Source organism: Mytilus edulis, unplaced genomic scaffold (assembly GCF_963676685.1).
Source record: "Mytilus edulis unplaced genomic scaffold, xbMytEdul2.2 SCAFFOLD_169, whole genome shotgun sequence".
Taxonomy (NCBI): Eukaryota; Metazoa; Mollusca; class Bivalvia; order Mytilida; family Mytilidae; genus Mytilus; species Mytilus edulis.
The window spans coordinates 42-22,262 of NW_027267888.1; the positions used below are offsets into that span (position 1 = coordinate 42).

The 22,221-nt window shown below is 33.4% G+C and overlaps 1 protein-coding gene across 1 annotated transcript; it reads left to right on the forward strand.

Moving 5' to 3' along the window:
* The first annotated feature begins 4,598 nt into the window (after nt 1-4,598).
* On the forward strand, nt 4,599-6,424 carry LOC139506161 (uncharacterized). The gene is made up of 2 exons (XM_071295388.1): nt 4,599-4,762; nt 5,405-6,424. The coding sequence occupies exons 1-2, from the start codon at nt 4,725-4,727 to the stop codon at nt 5,976-5,978; spliced, it is 612 nt and encodes a 203-aa protein (XP_071151489.1). The 5' UTR covers nt 4,599-4,724; the 3' UTR covers nt 5,979-6,424.
* The last annotated feature ends 15,797 nt before the right edge of the window (nt 6,425-22,221 follow it).

Sequence of the window (22,221 nt, forward strand, 5' to 3'; positions counted from 1 at the left end):
GTTATAATACATTATCAATATTTTCTAATACATTTACACCCGCATGTTCGGCCGATAAGCCACTTCACTTTTAAACATTAATGTCAACAGTACAACTAACGAACAAAAATTAAACAATTATAATTTACACAAACAAATGGTTTTATCTTTATGAAAGCTTGCAATAAAATTGGCTGACGAAGTAAAAAAAGCTAAGCTTTTCATCTTTTTATGGAACACATATGGTCTCTGAGTTTAGCTTTCGATAAATTGTCACAAAGCAATGTAACTCTATTAGCTAACAATTAAGTTACTATATATGAATGAAATAGTCCTAGTTCTTTAGGGTAAATAATTGTTTATCTTACGACTGTATTTATTTTATCGTACATATCGTATAAAGATGGATTTAGGAGAGGGGGTCCTTCCATTCTTTAAAAGGTTCATATATGGCTCATTCGTAAATTTTGACATGTCCATCTCCAAACGTTGCATAGTTTTCCCCCTTATATTTTTTTCCTTCAATATCATGAATCTGCATCTCATGTAGGCATAGGCAGTTTTTTCCCATATATCCTAGTGCACTTCTTTATTTGTCTTGTTTTAAAGTTTCATATCTTGTTTATTGAATCTTATTCCAACAAGGTGTATGCTTTTAAATTTCATCATGATACATGAAACGATTCATCGCGACAAGAATAGGACAAAACCATGTTTGCTAAGTTTGGCGTAAATATCATATTAACATATATAAATGATTTGTACATTGCACAAATGTTAACACTTTTTCAGATATTGACGATTTGCTGTGCCTCTTTTAAGACTTGCCGACTGTTGTTGAATGCTGAATATATCTGATTTGTATGAAAAGTACACATTACATTAAAATTTTCGTTAGGGAGCTTACCATTCGAATTTTACGGGGGGGGGGGGGGGGGGGGGGGGGATGGGGGGTGCTAGGATGATTTTTTTTTTAGCTGTAATCTCTGTCCTACCTTTTTATTTTTCACTCTAATCGGTCCTGCGTTTTTTTTTTGTTTATCCTGACGGTTATTTACCTAAATTGTCGTTTTTTTTAACTAAATTTTTTGCAAGTGTCACATCCTGCCTTTTTTTGTACTCAAAACTCCTGTCCTGCCTATTTTTATCAAATTTAATCCTTAGCGCCCCCCCCCCCCCCCCCCCCCCCCCCCCTAAAAATCAAATGGTAGCTCCCTTAGTCGAAAGTGCTTTTTCTGAATTCTTCCTCCTCAGGAACGTTCATACTTAAACAATTCAAAGCCAAAATGCATAGATACTAAAAACTTTAGGTGCTTCAAGACTAAAGGGATCTTGACCTATAATGGTTTACGTTTATAGATTTTTATTTGGATGGAGAGTTGCCCCATTGGCACTCATACCACATCTTCCTATATCTGATTAATCCACCATTTTTCTCCAAGAAATGCTTGTACGAAGTCAGGAATATGACAGTTGTTTTTCATTACATTTAATGTGCTTGAGCTTTTGATATTACCATTTGTTAAAGGACTTTCCGATTTGAATATTCGTTTTTCAGTTCGGTGTTTTTGTTAATTTACTTTTTCTGTATTTATTATGCATGTTAGTCATGTCAGTACAAAAACACCAACTACCGAACGAATGATACATTTTGAACATTCTGTAATCTTCCTGCATCAAGAATTATAACTCAGATAAACTACAATGCAATTAACTAATATTGGGAATAGCAGCTTTCAATTAGAAGTATCATGTTATTATCACGCTCAATTAAGACTCGTAATACGATTCTGACGTCATAATTGGTTTACTATCATTGTCCCCCATTGTTGATGGTAGTATTATTATCTATTACATCGTAGGATCCAGAATGAATGAAAAGAGTAGCAATGAATATATAGAACAGGATAAAAATAGCTAGGCGGTCTAAAATTAATACTTGTTGACAAACAAATTATGCAATAAGCACGGTTCTGCTATACAACGTCACTGCATTAACATTCGAGACTGCTATAATACAACGTCACTGCATTAACGTTCGAGACTGCTTTACCTGCTTGGAAAATCATTTCGGAGACATGCATAATTATGATTCTGAACTTATTCAATAAGCAATGGTGAGAGTTAGAAACAAACAGCGCTATTAACTCATGTTCATTTACGATAAAGACAAAAGTTGGTTAAATACGTTTAACTCAAAAAGATATGTAATGACCATAGATGTAATACCCATAAGAAAATTGAATTAGATCTACTAGTATTCTACATATTACAAAGGAGGAAACATATAGGCTAGGGATACCTGATCAGGATAAGCTAGGTCTACATGACCATAATCGAAACACCCTTTTTTAGTACACACACAGAATTATACTACAAACATGCAATTGTAAATTTCTAGAAAAATATGGAAATAAATGCAGAAGAATGTATTCCATAACCGGAGATATTTATCATACAATCATAGAATCAACCACTGAGTTCACCAACTCTTAATTACTCTAAATGTATGCACATAGAAAATTGAATTAAAAACGAAGGATTATGATAAGATATACTGGATTGGTCCTGGACCCGATTGATTTTAACATGGGTATTACATCTATGGTATGACCAGTAATACATTGTATTATGCGAACGAAGACGATCAAATACATGTATGAACATTACAAATTTAATTCAAATTGGGATTTATTTCATCGTAAATTTACTTTTGAGTATAAAATATTATAAATAATTTATGTTTTCTACTTTTACCGATTTATAATCAATTAATTTAATGCTTTCAAGTTTATTGATTGATTGATGCATGAACATGTCACGTTCAGTAACAAATAGTTCATTTTGTTTGTACAAATTCGGTACAAAGTTTTGTATTGTACAAGTTTTCCGTATTTAATTGATGAACTATCATGATTCTTTTTTTTCTTGGCTTTTGGGTTTTTTTGTGTGTGTGGTTTTTTTTTTAGCATTTATAACATGACTAAGTTCTAGAGGTGGCGTGAATCAGATGTGGATACTTAAAAATTCCAAAGATCTTTTAGATTCAAACAAAAAATTCTCCTGAAACCGATATTATCAAGATGCTTGATTTCTTGATTGACAACATATTTGTGACGTTCGGAGGACGTGTTTTTCAAACAGACTGTCGCATCCCAATGGGAACAAACTGTGCCCCTCTACTTGCCGACTTGTTTTCTTTATTATTATGAGGCTGACTTCATGCAGGAACTTCTTAGGAAGAAAGATAAGAAGTTAGCAATATCCTTTAACTCTACTTTCTGCTATATAGATGACGTTCTTTCACTAAACCATTCTAAATTTGGTGACTATGTGGAACGCATCTATCCCATCGAATTGGAGATAAAGGATACTACAGATACAGTTAAGTCGGCTTCATATCTTGACTTACATCTAGAAATTGACAATGAGGGTCGGTTGAAAACAAAACTTTACGACAAAAGAGATGATTTCAGCTTCCAATTGTGAACTTTCCATTTCTAAGTAGCAACATTCCAGCAGCAACTGCATACGGAGTATATATCTCCCAATTGATACGATATTCCCGTGCTTGCATTTCCTATCATGATTTTCTTGATAGAGGGTTTACTGCTCACAAGGAAGCTATTAAACCAAGAGTTCAAATGGTGAAGTTGAAATCATCCCTTCGTAAATTTTACGGACGCCATCACGAGTTGGTTGACCGTTATGGAATAACCGTTTCACAATGATATCGGATATGTTCCTTACGTCGTTAACTACAATCCCCTTCCCTTCATGAATGTGACCTACCGAATTAGACTATTTACCGGATTTGTAATCACATAAGCAACACGACGGGTGCACATGTGGAGCAGGATCTGCTTACCCATCCGGAGCACCTGAGATCACCCCTAGTTTTTGGTGGGGGTTCGTGTTGTTTATTCTTTAGTTTTCTATGTTGTGTCGTGTGTGCTATTGTTTTTCTGTTTGTCTTTTTCATTTTTAGCCATGGCGTTGTCAGTTTGTTTTAGATTTATGAGTTTGACTGTCCCTTTGGTATCTTTCGTCCCTCTTTTCCACCCCATTATACAATTTTCTGCATGTTTGTTACAATAACAAGTAACACAAATCAGTTAAATAATCCATTCTGCATGATACCCCGATATAGCTCATATCCTGTTTTTGTAAAATGGTCAAACTTTAAGGACAATTGTACTGGCCGATTTAAAACTTTTTCGTATATATAGATATATAACAAAATAAGTACTAAAATGTTATGAATCACAAACAAAACATGACATGTGTGTCCATTTATAAAATTTATTTTAGTATTAACATATATGTGAAAGTACTTCCGATTAAAGAATATCACCACTCCGATATGAGTTATTGACTTATTATACCTATACTAAATTTGTTTATGAGTCATACAAATATTATAAACAAAGCATGTTACATTGGTTGTTGACAGCGTACTCCTATCATACCAAACACATTTTAGTACCTTTAACTATATGTTATTGTTTACCTATAGTGCGGCGAACTGTTGAAAATCAATAGTTTACACATGAGCTAACGACCTTGACTTCTAATTTTAGATTCCGGTACTTCTCGGTAATCTCCGTCAATCAACAGCGGTCGGTTGAAATATAAACAGCTTTGCTTTAATCAAGCTACCAGTGTGTTTTGATCCTTCTGACAGTCGTCTTATTCATTTACTTGCCGGCTGTAATAAGATACATCACTGTATCTGTGTAGAGAAAATGCCTTGCTTGGATTTGGCTTATTGTGAAATGGAACTGTAAGTATTTCGTATTTTATTGATGATTATTTACATATGTTTTTGTGGCAATTAACGGTTATAATTTCTTTTAGAAATTGATTATTATTTACCATTACATTATTTATGTTTGTACATGTTGTATTCTGTTAACTATTCTATAAGTTTATTCTTGTCTAATTATTGTATGCTATATGCATAGCTCAGATGCATAGTGCGTAGCGGCTGATTCAGAAAAGGGGGGAGGTCTGGGGTTTGACCACCTTTTTATTTATATCTATTAACTCGTGTCAGTTTTTTGTTTTTGTAATATATACTGCATTAATACATTTTCAATTTCAATCGATTAAAACACACACTTTTATCATTTTCTGACTCTCGATGCCTACACGTGTGACTGCAAAAATAGTTGCGGTTGAAAATATCCGGTGTTGATTTAATATTTCTTTTTATATAACAATTGTTGATCAACAATAATTGTTTACAACAAAAATAAAACTTGGTGGTACATGGTTATGCATACAAATCAAGTCAAGCCAAGAAGGTGTACATGTACGAATCTGACCGTGCATATTAATTCTGATAATTATTTACATGATCATGATGATAAAAACTATTTGTCAATAATACATGCTTAATGTTTTCTCTTTTTTATACTTGCAGGATAAAAAATGTATTTGATGGCAAAATTCCACAAATTCCTATGGTAGCACAGTTGAAAAATGGACGGTCAATAATTGTTAACTACATGACGGAAAACCAAATATCCGAAACCTACTGCATGATTCAAGAAGCAGCTCAATGTGGCGAAGGCTATGGCATAGATGAATTCGAATCAAAAGAAGAGTTCCGAATGGAAATCAAAGACAGTGACTGCTTTGCAATCACATGTAAAGAATCGGGACTCCTTTTGGCTGGATTTATTATTGCAGTTAGCAAATTTTATAGAGGACACGGTGCTATGGCAGACCCATTTGTAATTGTCAAGCGAACCGAAAGGAAACAATACTTGGGAGAATTTGCTCTGAGTACAGCTGTCAAATTTGCAACTTGTCTGGGATATTTTGGGATGTACATCGATACGTTTTCAAGTAACAAGGGCATGTTGAGGATTATTGAAAAAATAGGGGGATTCCAGAAAGTCGGTATTCTACCGGTTGGCGGGAAATTACAAAATGGACAGATAGTGAGTTCTATCATATTTATAAAGTATTTGAAACCTATTGAAGGAAGCTGATGAAAAGTAACATTTTTGAGAACTTCATCCCACGAAGTTTGAAAAATCTAAAGTCTTCAGACATTATCTGGCGTGAAACAAATGGCATTGTTAAAACGGACGATGCGGTGAAACCGAAAAACATGCAACATTTGTATGACGTAACAATTAGACATTTGAACATTTAATTGTTAATACTACTGTATTATCCGTAGCCTATTGGACTGATATGTGAGCGAACTTTTAATATCTCAGAGGTCGGCAAAACAGATCATGTTTGAATAAACACTGTATAAGATCATTAAACTTACATGATGTCGTAGTTCATTGTCACTGGGATCAAAACATACGATTTAAACCACCGAAGGTTGTGTTCCTTAATTTATAAATGGCCATTTTGACATTTTATTTGATATTTCCTACGATCTCAATTTATTGTTCCATCGAAATAAATTTATATAAATATGTTTATTTGTTTGAGTTTAGATATGTCACATGATGCACACACAAGAAGAGCAGTTAACGAGCAATTTTAAATAGAAAAGAGAAAGGAAACGGGGACTGTGTTAAAGAGAAAGTATTCCGACCAAAGAGTTGAAAACAGCCTCAATAGATATAGGAAGATGTGGTGTGAGTGCCAATGAGACAACTCTCCATACAAATAAAAATTTAAAAAGTAAACCATTATAGGTTAAAGTACGGCCTTCAACACGGAGCCTTGGCTCACACCGAACAACAAGCTATAAAGGGCCCCAACATTACTAGTGTAACACCATTCAAACGGGAAAACCAACGGTCTAATCTATATAAACAAAACGAGAAACGAGAAACACGTATATATTACATAAACAAACGACAACTACTGTACATCAGATTCCTGACTTAGGACAGGTGCAAACATTTGCAGCGGGATTAAACGTTTTAATGGATCCAAACCTTCTCCCTTTTCTGAAACACAAATTTGCTTTGGTGTACGTTTAAAGTAAACTGTCATTCAGAGACAAAAAATCTCTTTCTTAATTTTGTGTACAATAAGAGTGTATTATCATCCAGTTACAAATTTCCTCATTCTTAATTGTGTGTAAATTAATAGTATATTATCATTCGGATAAAAAATGTCCTCTTTCAAAACGAACAAATCTTGAAGTTTAACATTCTCCTATCAATGGTGGGATAGAGATCAGCAATGTCAAAAGTTGCATTTCGTTGACTGTACGGACCATTGATTTACACCATCGCATAGCAACCAACTCTTTGTTACCCTGTTGTTGTTTTCGAGAAGAGAGAGAACACAAAATTATCATATTGTGTTTTTGTGCTGCTGGGTTGCTAGTTCATTACCGTTACCTTTACATCTCATGTGATTCAAATTAATTGCAGATAGTCTCAGACGGCAAATTGCTTCGATCATTGCTATCTTTAAACATGTGGTATACATGCATGTCTAAGGTCGATAAAAAACGTATTGCTTTTCGTTTTAACATATCCATGTTGGTTGCAAATCTTTGATATTTTCAGGAAGTTTGTATTTATGTTCAAGAGGTGAGCCTGCTGTTATAGAATTGCCTAAGGATTTTTCACATGCATTTTTCAGATTTGAAATTAGACTAAGTCATTTTTCATTTAGATTTAGCGACAATGGTATATTTAAATGTACAATGTACCATCATTACAGAAGTTATCCGTCTTCCCTAAAAATACGAAGTTTTCTTATCATGAAAATATTGTCAGGTACTTCCCCGATCCCTCTATAGAAAAGAAGTATATCGGATATCATGAGTCAATATATACACATCGGTCAATTATACATGATGTTATACATTAAAACCGAAAGACAAAACAGACAAAGCTCAGGCTCCGTGTTGAAGACCGTACATGGACTTATAATGTTTTACTTTTATAAATTGTGACTTGAATTGTCTCTTAGCACTCATAACACATCTTCATATACTCTAAAAACCCAATCGTCACAACTCGGCCGATTCCGTACCTCATGGAGAGACGCGGAGTCACCCGAGGATTGCCGATTGCTAAAAACCATAACCTAAAGAGAAAAAAGAAACACTAGAACTAAAAAAAAAAAAATTGAGCAACATCCAAAAACCGATAATTATATAGTACTAAGAACTCTGATGCTTTTTCTGGTCTAGCTTTTATTGTTCCTGCTCACAAGAAACACAATATATTCCACGAGGAACTAATCAGAATTGAGGAAAATGATATTGTCTTAATTGTATACTATTATAGTAATATTTTTGGTACTATATAAAAGGATATATGAATAATTACTCAAAGAGACAGCAACCAAACTAAAATATAAATTCCAAAACAATTCTACAACCCTTTGGAGACATACAGGTCTCAATCAATGCTCTTCAACTTGGTACACTCTTTTGGCCTTTTAACTTCTTTTGATTTGAGCGTCAGTGGTGCGTCCTTTGTAGACGAAACGCGCGTCTGGCGCAAATACAAAAAAACTAATTACATAGAAGTGTTGCCATTTATCAGCAAGAATTCATGTTCGTGCAATTAAACCAGGAAAAGGCAAGATAGCACAGCGACTCATACTTAACATGCTTAAGGCTTTCATCTGCATGTAATGCGTACTTTTATATTTTTCTGTATCGTGTGGATATACAGGAGCTTTGGAAAATAAGAAGGGACGGAAAACATGGCACAAAGATATGGGTTATATCATTCAAAATTATTCTGAATCCAAGTTGATCTTCTAGAGTTCTTCTAGATCAATATTTTTCAATGTCTGATCAAAGATTGTAAAAAAATATTAATTCATCAAAATAGGGAACCGTGCTTTAAATAACATTCATTGTGCGTTTTATAATCGATTACAAGCCAAGGGTTGGAACTCTGAGTGAGACTTTGTTTGTGTATTAACAATGCCGTTTGCTTATTAAATGACATTGATAAAAGAGTCTTTTGACACCCTGCCTATTTATAAACATTGAACTTCAATTCAACCGTAATTGAATTTTTTTTGTGTTAAGTACTTTTAGCCCTCGAATGTCCTTGGATTAATGTATTAATGGTAAAAAGTCTTTAGAAATATGCGGTGATAATTAATTGATACACATTTTCAAGTATTAAAACTGCATTACGGATGTTCACTACCTACCAATAGATGTATACTCTGTTTCAATTTTATTTTTTAATAAAGATTGTTATAAAATGATAGTATATACATACATGTAACTGAAATTAAAAAAAAAGCCACTTATTTCTTTCTAAACTATATGGAAAACAAGATTTCATACGATTCTAAATATTATCGGACTTGACATTAATGTAATATGTGCAGCCGGACGTTTAACAGCCAACATTAATCAATCTATAGTGTTAAAACTGGACATTTATTTCTTCGTAAAATAAAAATCTTTAGATTTTAAAAAAGATCAAACCAAATATCGTTATCCTGTAACAAGAGTTCCAAAAAAAGTATAGCTATGTCGCATGCAAGTGTGAATAGCTTTGTCAGATGCGTATAACTTTACCACGTGCGTATAGCTTTACATAGTAGTATATAAATAATAACTTGCGCATACCTTTTGCAAATTGTGTATGCTATTCTCGAATACAATAAAATTTCTTACATAAGTGTATTGTCATGCACAATTTGTGTAAGATTTCCTCGGTATATTCAGGAGTCTCTGAGAGACCAACATGGAAACAATTGGTCTAGTTGATGTCGAAAGCACTCGTCACGAGCGTGATGCAAACTCACCACAACCCTCGCGTAAGCTAATAAGGGATTAGTGATTATTTTATTTTTGGTATTTATCACCTCTTTTTGGACTTTTTGGCTGTATCGTGATGTCCAGTCTTATTAGTGGAGAAGGCAGCTAGATAGTGCCTGGAGAGAACCACCGATCTCCGTTGGAGAACTGGCATTCAATTTAGATCGGATACGAAAGCACCTGCCACATAGAGGGTTTTAACATCTACATGTAAGTATTTGTAGGCTAGTGGTAATTGCTGTAGACGAAAAACTCCGCTAGGCCTCCGAGGATCGCTCGTTTCATTTGCAGTCGTAGCAGTCTATTTTGTTGCTTGATGATATAGTAGGTTGTTACAATTGTTGGAGTGATTTTTATTTGGTATTAAGTTTTTGCTAAAAATTCAACTTATTCGATATTTTAAACCGAAGATAAACCCTCGACGTGCATTTTTGTGAAACTCGACTTTTGCCCTTCTCCTTTCTTCAAAGCAACTTCTCAGATCAGTGCACACTTTTAATGGTAAACGCATATTTTTTTCTAGTTCAATACCGAGGCCATGGGCATTTTAAAATTAATTCAGATGAGCTCGAAGAAGATATATAGTACATGCAACCCATACATAACATTTTTAAACTGAAAATGATCGTTCAAAAGAATTACTTTAACTTCTGAGTCATATGTTTATAATGTTATATATGTTACAAAGGCCAGATCAATTATTTCTGCGCCAGATTTTGTTATGAAAGTCGTTCGGTTATTGACAAAATGAAATGAGTATTAGGAATATGGTTTATAAACATGTGTCTGCATACACTTTCGACTTGCTACAGGTTCCTTCCTTATTTTTTTTTATTTTTCAATTTTGCTCTGCAATTTTGCCCATTTAACAATTTTACTGCTACATTGTATAACTAAGAGATAACCATTATACTGGCATCTGCAGAGGAAGGCTCCAAGACCAATCTGTATACTGGCAGTTTTCAGTAAACATATAAACTAGTAATAAAGAAATAAAAGAAAGAGAATTGTAGCAAGTTTACATAAACTCTAGTACTTGAAGTATTTATCTAATTAAAAGTAGCACAGGGTGACCTTGTAGGTACTTGAGATTGCTAAGTATGTCAATGACTCTTCTTTATAACATTTGAAGATCGATGGTTCTATTTGCCGACTATAAAATTTACATAAAAATGGAAATAGATACAATATAGAAATAAACTTCTGCAAAGTAATGCACATTTAACTTGACCCCTTATATCTTTATTACTTTATTGATTATGAGAAATGCAGTGAACCTACGACTTTATATGAATATTCATTGTTTGATTAATTTTACGTATTTTGAGATCAATACCACGAATCAATTGAAAACAAAATTTCAGACATAATTTGCTGACTATGAGAAAAAAAAATGAACTACATGTACTTGGCAGAAAAAAATCTAGATTTAAAAATAATACACAGATCAAATAATTGTAAACTATAAAATGCTTGCAACATATATATAATAAACAATCATACATGCCTCCCTAAGTACAAACAATATTATGAAGTTATGGTAACCGTAAACCTTTAAAGTGATATTAAAGGTTTACGGTTACCATAAAGTATGTCATGTAAATGATACTTGTAAATAGATTTCCGTTTAGAAATACATGTGCATTTTGTATTACGCTGACCATACGAATATTTAATCCTATATATTTACCCTTTATTATTGTTCTGTTTTTAAAGTGCACTTACAGTATAAAGGACTATTTTGATAAACATCCCTCTCAATATAAATCAATTGTCGCAAAAATATCGACAGATGCATGATTAAATATTTACCAAATAAGATAAACGGTCGTTGTACTTTGTATTGATTAACATACATTTTTTTTGTTTTGTATTTTTTTTTTAAAGTTGATAGAAAATACGAGAAAATATCACGCAATTTGCTGTACAATGTATCACGCCGTAAACAAATGTCAACCGAATGCATATTTGGGGAAGTAAAAAACGCATAAAGGAACAGGTGGGAAAATGTCTAGAACTTGTTTGTGTTATGAAATGAAATAATGCGACGTCAGCAATTTCAAAATGTTGTACTTTAGTAAAATAATAAGGCGCCATTAGAAACCGTTACTGCCAGAGGCGGATTTAGGGGGGGGGGGGGTCAGGGGGCCCGGGCCCCCCCTTTTTGGGAAAAAATTTGGTTGCTTATATAGGGAATCATTGAAGCGTGACTGGAGCGGGCCCCCTCTTAGGTCAGTCAGTGGGCCCCCACTTATTAAAATTTCTGGATCCGCCACTGACTGCGATAAGCTTCCTGTTTTCATTGCAACAAGTATACACCCGTGATATCGCGGTACGTGACTGAATTAAAGTATATAACTATGCCTATAAGCCTTATTTTAGTAATTGGTATTGTCATCTGATAAAGTCATGTCGATTATAAGATACACAGTTTGCTCTGCTTTCAAATCTTTCTGTTTGAACCCGTCGACCTGGAACTTATCAATTATTGGCAATATTAATTATTTGGAAAACAAAAGGTCCTGGCTATCCAGGAATGGAGTATTTTTTTAATCAACAGCATTGTCCTATATTAGTTATCTTAGAAAGTCTTGCTGATTGCTGAATAAAACTACAATAGGGAACAATTTGACAATGATTGAATTTAGTAGTGTAAGCCCTTTGATTATGACCCGTGTATATAGCAAAATCCTAAATACACCGTTTGGTGGTGCGCCTGTCAAATGCAGAACGTACAGATAAGGTAATACGTAACAAGTGAATATATTATTGGTATCGGTATCGGATTCGACCCGGAACTTGTTAATTATTGGCAATATTAATTATGTGGAAAACAAAAGGGTCTGGAGTGGTGTAATTTTTAATCTACACCATTGTCCTATATTAGCTATATATAGAGTTGAATTCTTTGATTTGTCGTTTTCACCCGATGAAGGCTGACAAATTGACCTCGTTATTTTAGTATTATAAATATAAATATGATAAAGTTCAGAAATCGGAACGTTTTTTCCCCTTAATTCTTACTTTTTGCATCCAATTAAACACCAAGTATCATTTATTAGATACGATAACGCCCTCGTCTGTAAACTTTACACTTGGTACACATTTGTGTTAAGGGGCCAGCTGAAGCACGTCTCTATGTGCAGGAGTTTCTCGCAGTGTTGAAGAACCATTGGTTGCTTTCGGTTATTTTATACTCTCCGGTCGGGTTGTGGTTTCTTTGACATATTCCCCATCTCCATTTTCATTTTCATACTCTTAACAACAGGATACGATTCTTCTCGTGCTGGACCAAACAATAACTAATAATTCATGCTCCTTCCTTTCAAACAAATTTCATGATAACTAAGAATTTTACTCAAATTTATTACAACATAAAAAAATAATGAAATTCATTTTAAACATTTCTCATTTTGAAATTGATACAAATAATTGAATGTTAATTTCCGCTTCAAAATGTTTTTCTTGTTATTTTTTTTTTCTTTTACCATTCGTGAATTATGTATTGTAAACTTGCATGCAAACGCCTTTGATATGATCAGGCTGAAGCACCCCGCGAATGTCCAATGTTCATTAATATTCATCACGCAAACAAATCGACCAATTGTTGCCTTTAAAATGAGGCGGCCATGATAAAGGGCGTGAAGTATTTGTAATTTTAATAAATATTACAGAATAGATTTACAAATACATGTACACTGCCTTAGAAAATACCATTGAAAAATAATAATGCATTACAGATCTGTAAGTTTTATTGCAATCAAGATATTGAAGAGACAAATTATTTTCTTTGAGGTCATGTTTTTCTAAGACTAACATTAATGCTAAATCTTAATACCTTATATACTGAATTAATTGACAGTTAGTCATCGAAAAAGATCTGTTAATTAGTTGAAATTGGAATTAACTAGCTATAAGTAGCAGCGAATACATCTGAATCCATTATAGGTGAACTTATTTATCATTTAATGTTATTTTTTCCATGACGCGAGATCGAGTGACTTAATTTATGTTGATCACGAACTTCAACAAACTTCAACGGTAAATTCATACTGCCTGTACACATGCATATCGAATATATATTATTAAAGCCACGTCACCAATTTCAAAAGGTATTCGTGTTGTGTAATTATAGAATGGTGCTGACATATTAATGATCATTTTATGGCTTCTTCTGAAAACTTGCTATATTTTTAGTTACAGAAATTTTAATTTTGGCAATCTCAAATGTCGTAAATCGATATTTATACCTATTGAAAAATATCAAGGGGATTATGATGATGTTTCGATATAGATCATCTCCTAGATATCAAAACACTAGAACAAGAATGTAAGAAGTTTTAACGTTCATCTTATGAGGCGTACTTAATAACCGAGTAACATGGGGCTCTGGAAGGGTGTATGATAAAATAACAGACGATAATTGATGGCGGACATTGAACAACTACCTACATATTTAACGCCCATGATTTTCTCTCAATGAAATGTTCATCTTTCATTTATTTTTACTTACATTCACCAAAAAGTGGCCTCTTGTCTTTTTTGTTTAAGATCAGTCACACGCTAGGTGATACATGGGAAGCACGATCTAGTTAATCTTCCGAAACAACTGAAATTAACATAATAATAAACTTTATTTGGGGGTCTAGTTGCTCATAAAGAGATTTGTTTTTTTGTTTTTCATTTTGTATATCGAGGTTTTGTCGGATTCTCTTATTATTCTACTATACAAATTTCGTTATACTCAGTAGTGTCACAATTAAGGAAAAAGGAGAGGGGCTACGGGTTTTACAGCCGATTGCAAAGAGTGTGTAGATTAATCTTATATCTTTGGTTAGCTTGCTTGCCAGGTGAACCGTGAAGTTATTTTAGATTAGGTAGACTATCCCCTTTTAAGAGTAGACTAGTCCAACAGATAACCAATCTATCTGTCTGTAGGACTAGACTATTGTGTAGTGAAGTTTGTATACCTTATCTAATAATGACTTCCCGGTTCATCTAACACGCAAGCTAATCCATGATATAAGATTAGCTCCACACTCATTGCAATCGCGATCGGCTGTAATATTTTAACATATCCGTGATCATTCGTGACACAAATACTCCATAACAAGGAAAAATAAAAGAAATTGAGGTTTTGTAAAACACTCAACAACTAAACTGCTCAACAACACACAAAAAAAGGATAATGAGGTATGGTTTACTGTTATATTTTTTTCAAAAATGTTTTTTTATTTGCTAAGTCACTGTTTTGTTGGCATATATATACATGTACGTCACATCATCTTTTATTCATAAATATAACTTATCAATATCTACAATGATGTACAAAGATCAATATCAGTAGGGCAATCTCTTAGTCGCCATCAACCTAAATACATGACCTGAACAGAGGTTACCGAAGATTTGCATTCAACATCAATTCCTAAACTGTAAAATTGTATTAATGAACAAATGATAAACACAGACAAGGTTTGGACTTCTGAACAGACATTTTAACACAGGAATGGATAATTGTAGCTTTTTTCATTTTTATACACCACGGCCGACACTCGGCTAACCGAGAGATTGGTCTGTTAATCTATATTGAGTATGCGGCTATATCGGCGGTTGGTCTGTTAATCGGGTTGGATAAAGTCTGTTAATCAGGTGTTATCGAGAAAATCATTGAAAGTTCAGCATGTTTCATTGTATAACTTTCTAAATATATTTTCATCATAAAAAGTATTCATGTCTAACAAAACAATTCAATGTACTGAATTCAGTGGTGTAATTAGTATTATTCTAGCTTCGATGTACGATCTATAAAATGAAAAGGCGGGTTACTCATCAATAAATTTATACACATTTTACACACATAAAATGTACACAAAATGACACATTGGTTAAATTTACTTGCATTCAATATTTTGAACATCGAAAAAAGAAAGGCATTATGTTTGTTAACCATAATGATATCATTGTGTGAAAAATCTACACGAAAATCTGTATTTTGGTGACATAAATCAATCTTTATTTAAAACCTGGTCTGTTAATGGGTCGGATGTATAAAACCCGGTCTGTTAATTGGTCTGTTAAGAGTTACGAATGGCAATACAATTTTAATTTTATTGCTATATGGGATGTTATCGGATGAAATGAGTAGGCTCAAGACGAGCGGCTAAAATATACGAAAACAACACATGAGCAATGAAACATAACATATACGGAAACAACACATGAAATTGAAAATTGATAAAAATGGTTTCAAAAAGTGTAATATTAAAGTAATATTAATTTCATCCAAGAATGATCGCATATATCATGTTGATTCTGTTTAATTGTCATGAATGAAACAAATTTGTCATCTACATTTGTAACCAGTATATAAGTAAGAGATAAACGTTGTAATGTAACTAAAAATCAGTAAGTAAAATATATTGGGATGACAAAATATGAAAAATAAAGAAAGAATAATGAGTAAGATAAATAAAACGAAGAAAAAAATGACATAACAATTTAAAGAATACAGAAATAAACAATACCCCCAATCCGGACCCTCATGGTATACACGAGAATCTGGATGGAAACGCAGAATATAGAATAATATATAATTATAAGGACAGTAGAGAGTGATACATTGCTAAAAACGAGAGAAAAACAATACTTGTTTAAGAATACACACATGAAACACCGATGACTGTTGAAACAGTAACGGATTGCGATGTACTTATATTGGTGACAAATTCTAGAAGTTTACATGCGGACAACTATGGTGGCAGGTTAATGCCATTTTGCGTTTTAGCGCTTTAGCGTTTGCGCATTACATATTCTATATGGCGAAAACGCAAAACCGATTTCTCGTTTTCGACTTCGCGATTTCGTGTGTTCGCCCTATATAATATGGAAGGCGAAATCGCGAAAACGCGAAATGGACTTAAACGGCCACCATAGACAACTGTAGTTCTCCTCTGCACTTATATGTAGAAAGGAACTAAACGGAATAAAATGATTTGAAACTTAAAATAACCAAATGTAGCTGCATTCGCTCCTTTCCGTTTACTTCTTTAGAGTGATTTGTAAACAACATATGATTAAGTAATAGAAGAAAAGAACCAATTGTATGATGCTGACGAATTAGGGTTTAACGTCCAGTGACAAATATCATGTTCATATGTGAACGAGAACACGTTATATGTACCCTGTGTTGTATTAGAAAGTAATTTTCAGTCGGAATTGAGAACGTGCTACTTCGAACAGACACAAAAATTAAGGCTGCTTGAAAACGTCAATTAAAAAATTCATGCATATTCCAGAGGCCAAACCATATCACGCTATATTGAAGTGACACTCCCTTCAATAAAATGCAAAGAAAGTCAAAATAAAAATGCTCTTTCTAGGATACTGTTGCACCGTATTGTCATTTTTGTTTACTCAGGAACATCTCATTCTTAAATTTTTCAAGGGTAAAATATAAAGGTAGCAAAATTATTGTCGTGGCTAAATAACTCTTAACTGACACAATTTGAATTGTCCAACCCATTAACAGACTTTTTTCCCATAATTTTCACTAAAACATGGTATTATTCACGTTATTTTACAATTATGAAATTTTTACTAATGTCGATTTATTTTTTAGAACCACAGTACTATTTTTTGTCCTTTGATATCTAAATGTGTTTGTTTCGCCTTTTATTAAAAAAAATTGCTATGCATATAAGCATAAATACTACATACTTGCACGACGCCTTTTAGTTTTACTGAAAACTGCGCAACCTAAGAAATGTTTTTACAAGTGCAAAATGCTCTATGATAGATACCATTTTGTCAGACACTTTTCTTTTTTTGATTTGGTGCTTATAACATGCAAAAAATCTGTATATTTAATAGAGTTTAACATTAAATTAAGCGTTTTACTCTTAACACACGTATAACCAACCCAATTAACAGACCAATCGCCCATATAGCCGCATACTCAATATAGATTAACCGACCAATCTCTCGGTTAGCCGAGTGTCGGCCGTGTACACGACATGCGTACCTGTATGCATTGATTTACACTAGTCATTTTAGGTCTTCTTTTTTTTACATCGGATGACCGTGAGGGCATTCCGGTGTATTGCAGTAGCCTAGTATACGTTGCTGTTCAGTGTGAAACAAGGCTCCATGTTGAAGGCCTTACTTTGACTTATAATTGTTTACTTTTTACATATTGTGACTTGGACAAAAAGTTGTCTCATTGCATGACACTGATACCACATCTTCTTATATCTATATAACAACGTGGAGCCTGTATATGTAAAATGTATGTCATATTTACAAAATGCAACTTTTGCGCACTAACACAGACAAAGCTAGGTTCGTAGACTTCTTTCGCCTACATTTACTTTACATTGGTTAATTGTTTAATTAGCTGAGTGTAATCCTCTTATTTAACAGCTACATACATTTTATTCGTCAAAGAATTCATTATCATGCTCGGTTCACTTACCTGTGCCATTTTGATAACCTATTATACATGTAGATGTATAATCAGTTAATTTTCTGGGTTCGTTTATTATTTGAATGATTCATACAAACACAATAACAAACATTACTATATTTTCCAATTGAAAGCAATTCTAAATTGCCTCTAAATAACAGCCATTGTGAAAAAAATAAATAACTATCAATGCAGATGAGGCCAAAATTAAAAATATGTTTGTTTCCCCTCCCCCCACCAGGGTCCAAAATCAGCCCCCTGGTAAAAAAAAAACTATATTCCAATCCACACAAAAATAGAAATTAATTTTTTTCCTGAAATAATTTGTTTTGAACATCGAAAAAAGAAAGGCATTATGTTTGTTAACCATAATGATATCATTGTGTGAAAAATCTACACGAAAATCTGTATTTTGGTGACATAAATCAATCTTTATTTAAAACCTGGTCTGTTAATGGGTCGGATGTATAAAACCCGGTCTGTTAATTGGTCTGTTAAGAGTTACGAATGGCAATACAATTTTAATTTTATTGCTATATGGGATGTTATCGGATGAAATGAGTAGGCTCAAGACGAGCGGCTAAAATATACGAAAACAACACATGAGCAATGAAACATAACATATACGGAAACAACACATGAAATTGAAAATTGATAAAAATGGTTTCAAAAAGTGTAATATTAAAGTAATATTAATTTCATCCAAGAATGATCGCATATATCATGTTGATTCTGTTTAATTGTCATGAATGAAACAAATTTGTCATCTACATTTGTAACCAGTATATAAGTAAGAGATAAACGTTGTAATGTAACTAAAAATCAGTAAGTAAAATATATTGGGATGACAAAATATGAAAAATAAAGAAAGAATAATGAGTAAGATAAATAAAACGAAGAAAAAAATGACATAACAATTTAAAGAATACAGAAATAAACAATACCCCCAATCCGGACCCTCATGGTATACACGAGAATCTGGATGGAAACGCAGAATATAGAATAATATATAATTATAAGGACAGTAGAGAGTGATACATTGCTAAAAACGAGAGAAAAACAATACTTGTTTAAGAATACACACATGAAACACCGATGACTGTTGAAACAGTAACGGATTGCGATGTACTTATATTGGTGACAAATTCTAGAAGTTTACATGCGGACAACTATGGTGGCAGGTTAATGCCATTTTGCGTTTTAGCGCTTTAGCGTTTGCGCATTACATATTCTATATGGCGAAAACGCAAAACCGATTTCTCGTTTTCGACTTCGCGATTTCGTGTGTTCGCCCTATATAATATGGAAGGCGAAATCGCGAAAACGCGAAATGGACTTAAACGGCCACCATAGACAACTGTAGTTCTCCTCTGCACTTATATGTAGAAAGGAACTAAACGGAATAAAATGATTTGAAACTTAAAATAACCAAATGTAGCTGCATTCGCTCCTTTCCGTTTACTTCTTTAGAGTGATTTGTAAACAACATATGATTAAGTAATAGAAGAAAAGAACCAATTGTATGATGCTGACGAATTAGGGTTTAACGTCCAGTGACAAATATCATGTTCATATGTGAACGAGAACACGTTATATGTACCCTGTGTTGTATTAGAAAGTAATTTTCAGTCGGAATTGAGAACGTGCTACTTCGAACAGACACAAAAATTAAGGCTGCTTGAAAACGTCAATTAAAAAATTCATGCATATTCCAGAGGCCAAACCATATCACGCTATATTGAAGTGACACTCCCTTCAATAAAATGCAAAGAAAGTCAAAATAAAAATGCTCTTTCTAGGATACTGTTGCACCGTATTGTCATTTTTGTTTACTCAGGAACATCTCATTCTTAAATTTTTCAAGGGTAAAATATAAAGTTAGCAAAATTATTGTCGTGGCTAAATAACTCTTAACTGACACAATTTGAATTGTCCAACCCATTAACAGACTTTTTTCCCATAATTTTCACTAAAACATGGTATTATTCACGTTATTTTACAATTATGAAATTTTTACTAATGTCGATTTATTTTTTAGAACCACAGTACTATTTTTTGTCCTTTGATATCTAAATGTGTTTGTTTCGCCTTTTATTAAAAAAAATTGCTATGCATATAAGCATAAATACTACATACTTGCACGACGCCTTTTAGTTTTACTGAAAACTGCGCAACCTAAGAAATGTTTTTACAAGTGCAAAATGCTCTATGATAGATACCATTTTGTCAGACACTTTTCTTTTTTTGATTTGGTGCTTATAACATGCAAAAAATCTGTATATTTAATAGAGTTTAACATTAAATTAAGCGTTTTACTCTTAACACACGTATAACCAACCCAATTAACAGACCAATCGCCCATATAGCCGCATACTCAATATAGATTAACCGACCAATCTCTCGGTTAGCCGAGTGTCGGCCGTGTACACGACATGCGTACCTGTATGCATTGATTTACACTAGTCATTTTAGGTCTTCTTTTTTTTACATCGGATGACCGTGAGGGCATTCCGGTGTATTGCAGTAGCCTAGTATACGTTGCTGTTCAGTGTGAAACAAGGCTCCATGTTGAAGGCCTTACTTTGACTTATAATTGTTTACTTTTTACATATTGTGACTTGGACAAAAAGTTGTCTCATTGCATGACACTGATACCACATCTTCTTATATCTATATAACAACGTGGAGCCTGTATATGTAAAATGTATGTCATATTTACAAAATGCAACTTTTGCGCACTAACACAGACAAAGCTAGGTTCGTAGACTTCTTTCGCCTACATTTACTTTACATTGGTTAATTGTTTAATTAGCTGAGTGTAATCCTCTTATTTAACAGCTACATACATTTTATTCGTCAAAGAATTCATTATCATGCTCGGTTCACTTACCTGTGCCATTTTGATAACCTATTATACATGTAGATGTATAATCAGTTAATTTTCTGGGTTCGTTTATTATTTGAATGATTCATACAAACACAATAACAAACATTACTATATTTTCCAATTGAAAGCAATTCTAAATTGCCTCTAAATAACAGCCATTGTGAAAAAAATAAATAACTATCAATGCAGATGAGGCCAAAATTAAAAATATGTTTGTTTCCCCTCCCCCCACCAGGGTCCAAAATCAGCCCCCTGGTAAAAAAAAAACTATATTCCAATCCACACAAAAATAGAAATTAATTTTTTTCCTGAAATAATTTGTTTCCAGTTTTGAAAAGTGCTTGAAATCGAAAGGATTGATAATCTAAATAAAAACACTCAAATTGAGCACAAATAACTGATAAGTGGCCTTCACTGGACAAGTCAAACCATTCATGTGACCAGGCTATGACATCCAGTTAAAAAAGAGATTAATCTGCCTTCCTGGTCTTTTTTTCAAAGGGTAAACCTGGGGAAGGGGGAAAAGACACTCTTTTAAATATGGCCTGAGTACTTCTTTTATCTACAATGTAGACATTATATTAACTCAAACTGGTGCTATACATTGTATGTGCCGTCTTAAACTTGCAGTATGGTAGGTGAGAGTTTTTGACAAGTTGATGGTCTTATGATTTTTAGTTGACGAACAACAATGAAATCGCTGTTCTTTTGCTTTTAATGTACATTTTGTGTGACGGATGGATATATACACCATACTTTTTCATTCTATGTCATCTGACGTAAGATATTTTTAATATATTGTTTTTGTTACCAGTAAATTAAAACCATAATAAATTTAATTTGATAATTGTTACATGTAAAATAGAGAATGGAAATGGGGAATGTGTCAAAGAGACAACAACCCGACCAAAGAACAGACAACAGCCGAAGGCCACCAATGAGTCTTCAATGCAGCGAGAAACTCCCGCACCCGGAAGCGTGCTTCAGCTGGCCCCTAGATAAAAATATATACTGGTTCAGTGATAATGGACGTATATACATATATATGTGCACATTCATAAATGAACTATAATCTGTCGGTAGCGGTAATTTGGCATTGCATTAGGTCAATGACATGTTTTTTCTCTGTTTGATTATAATGGATGTCTTAACTCTTAATGCATT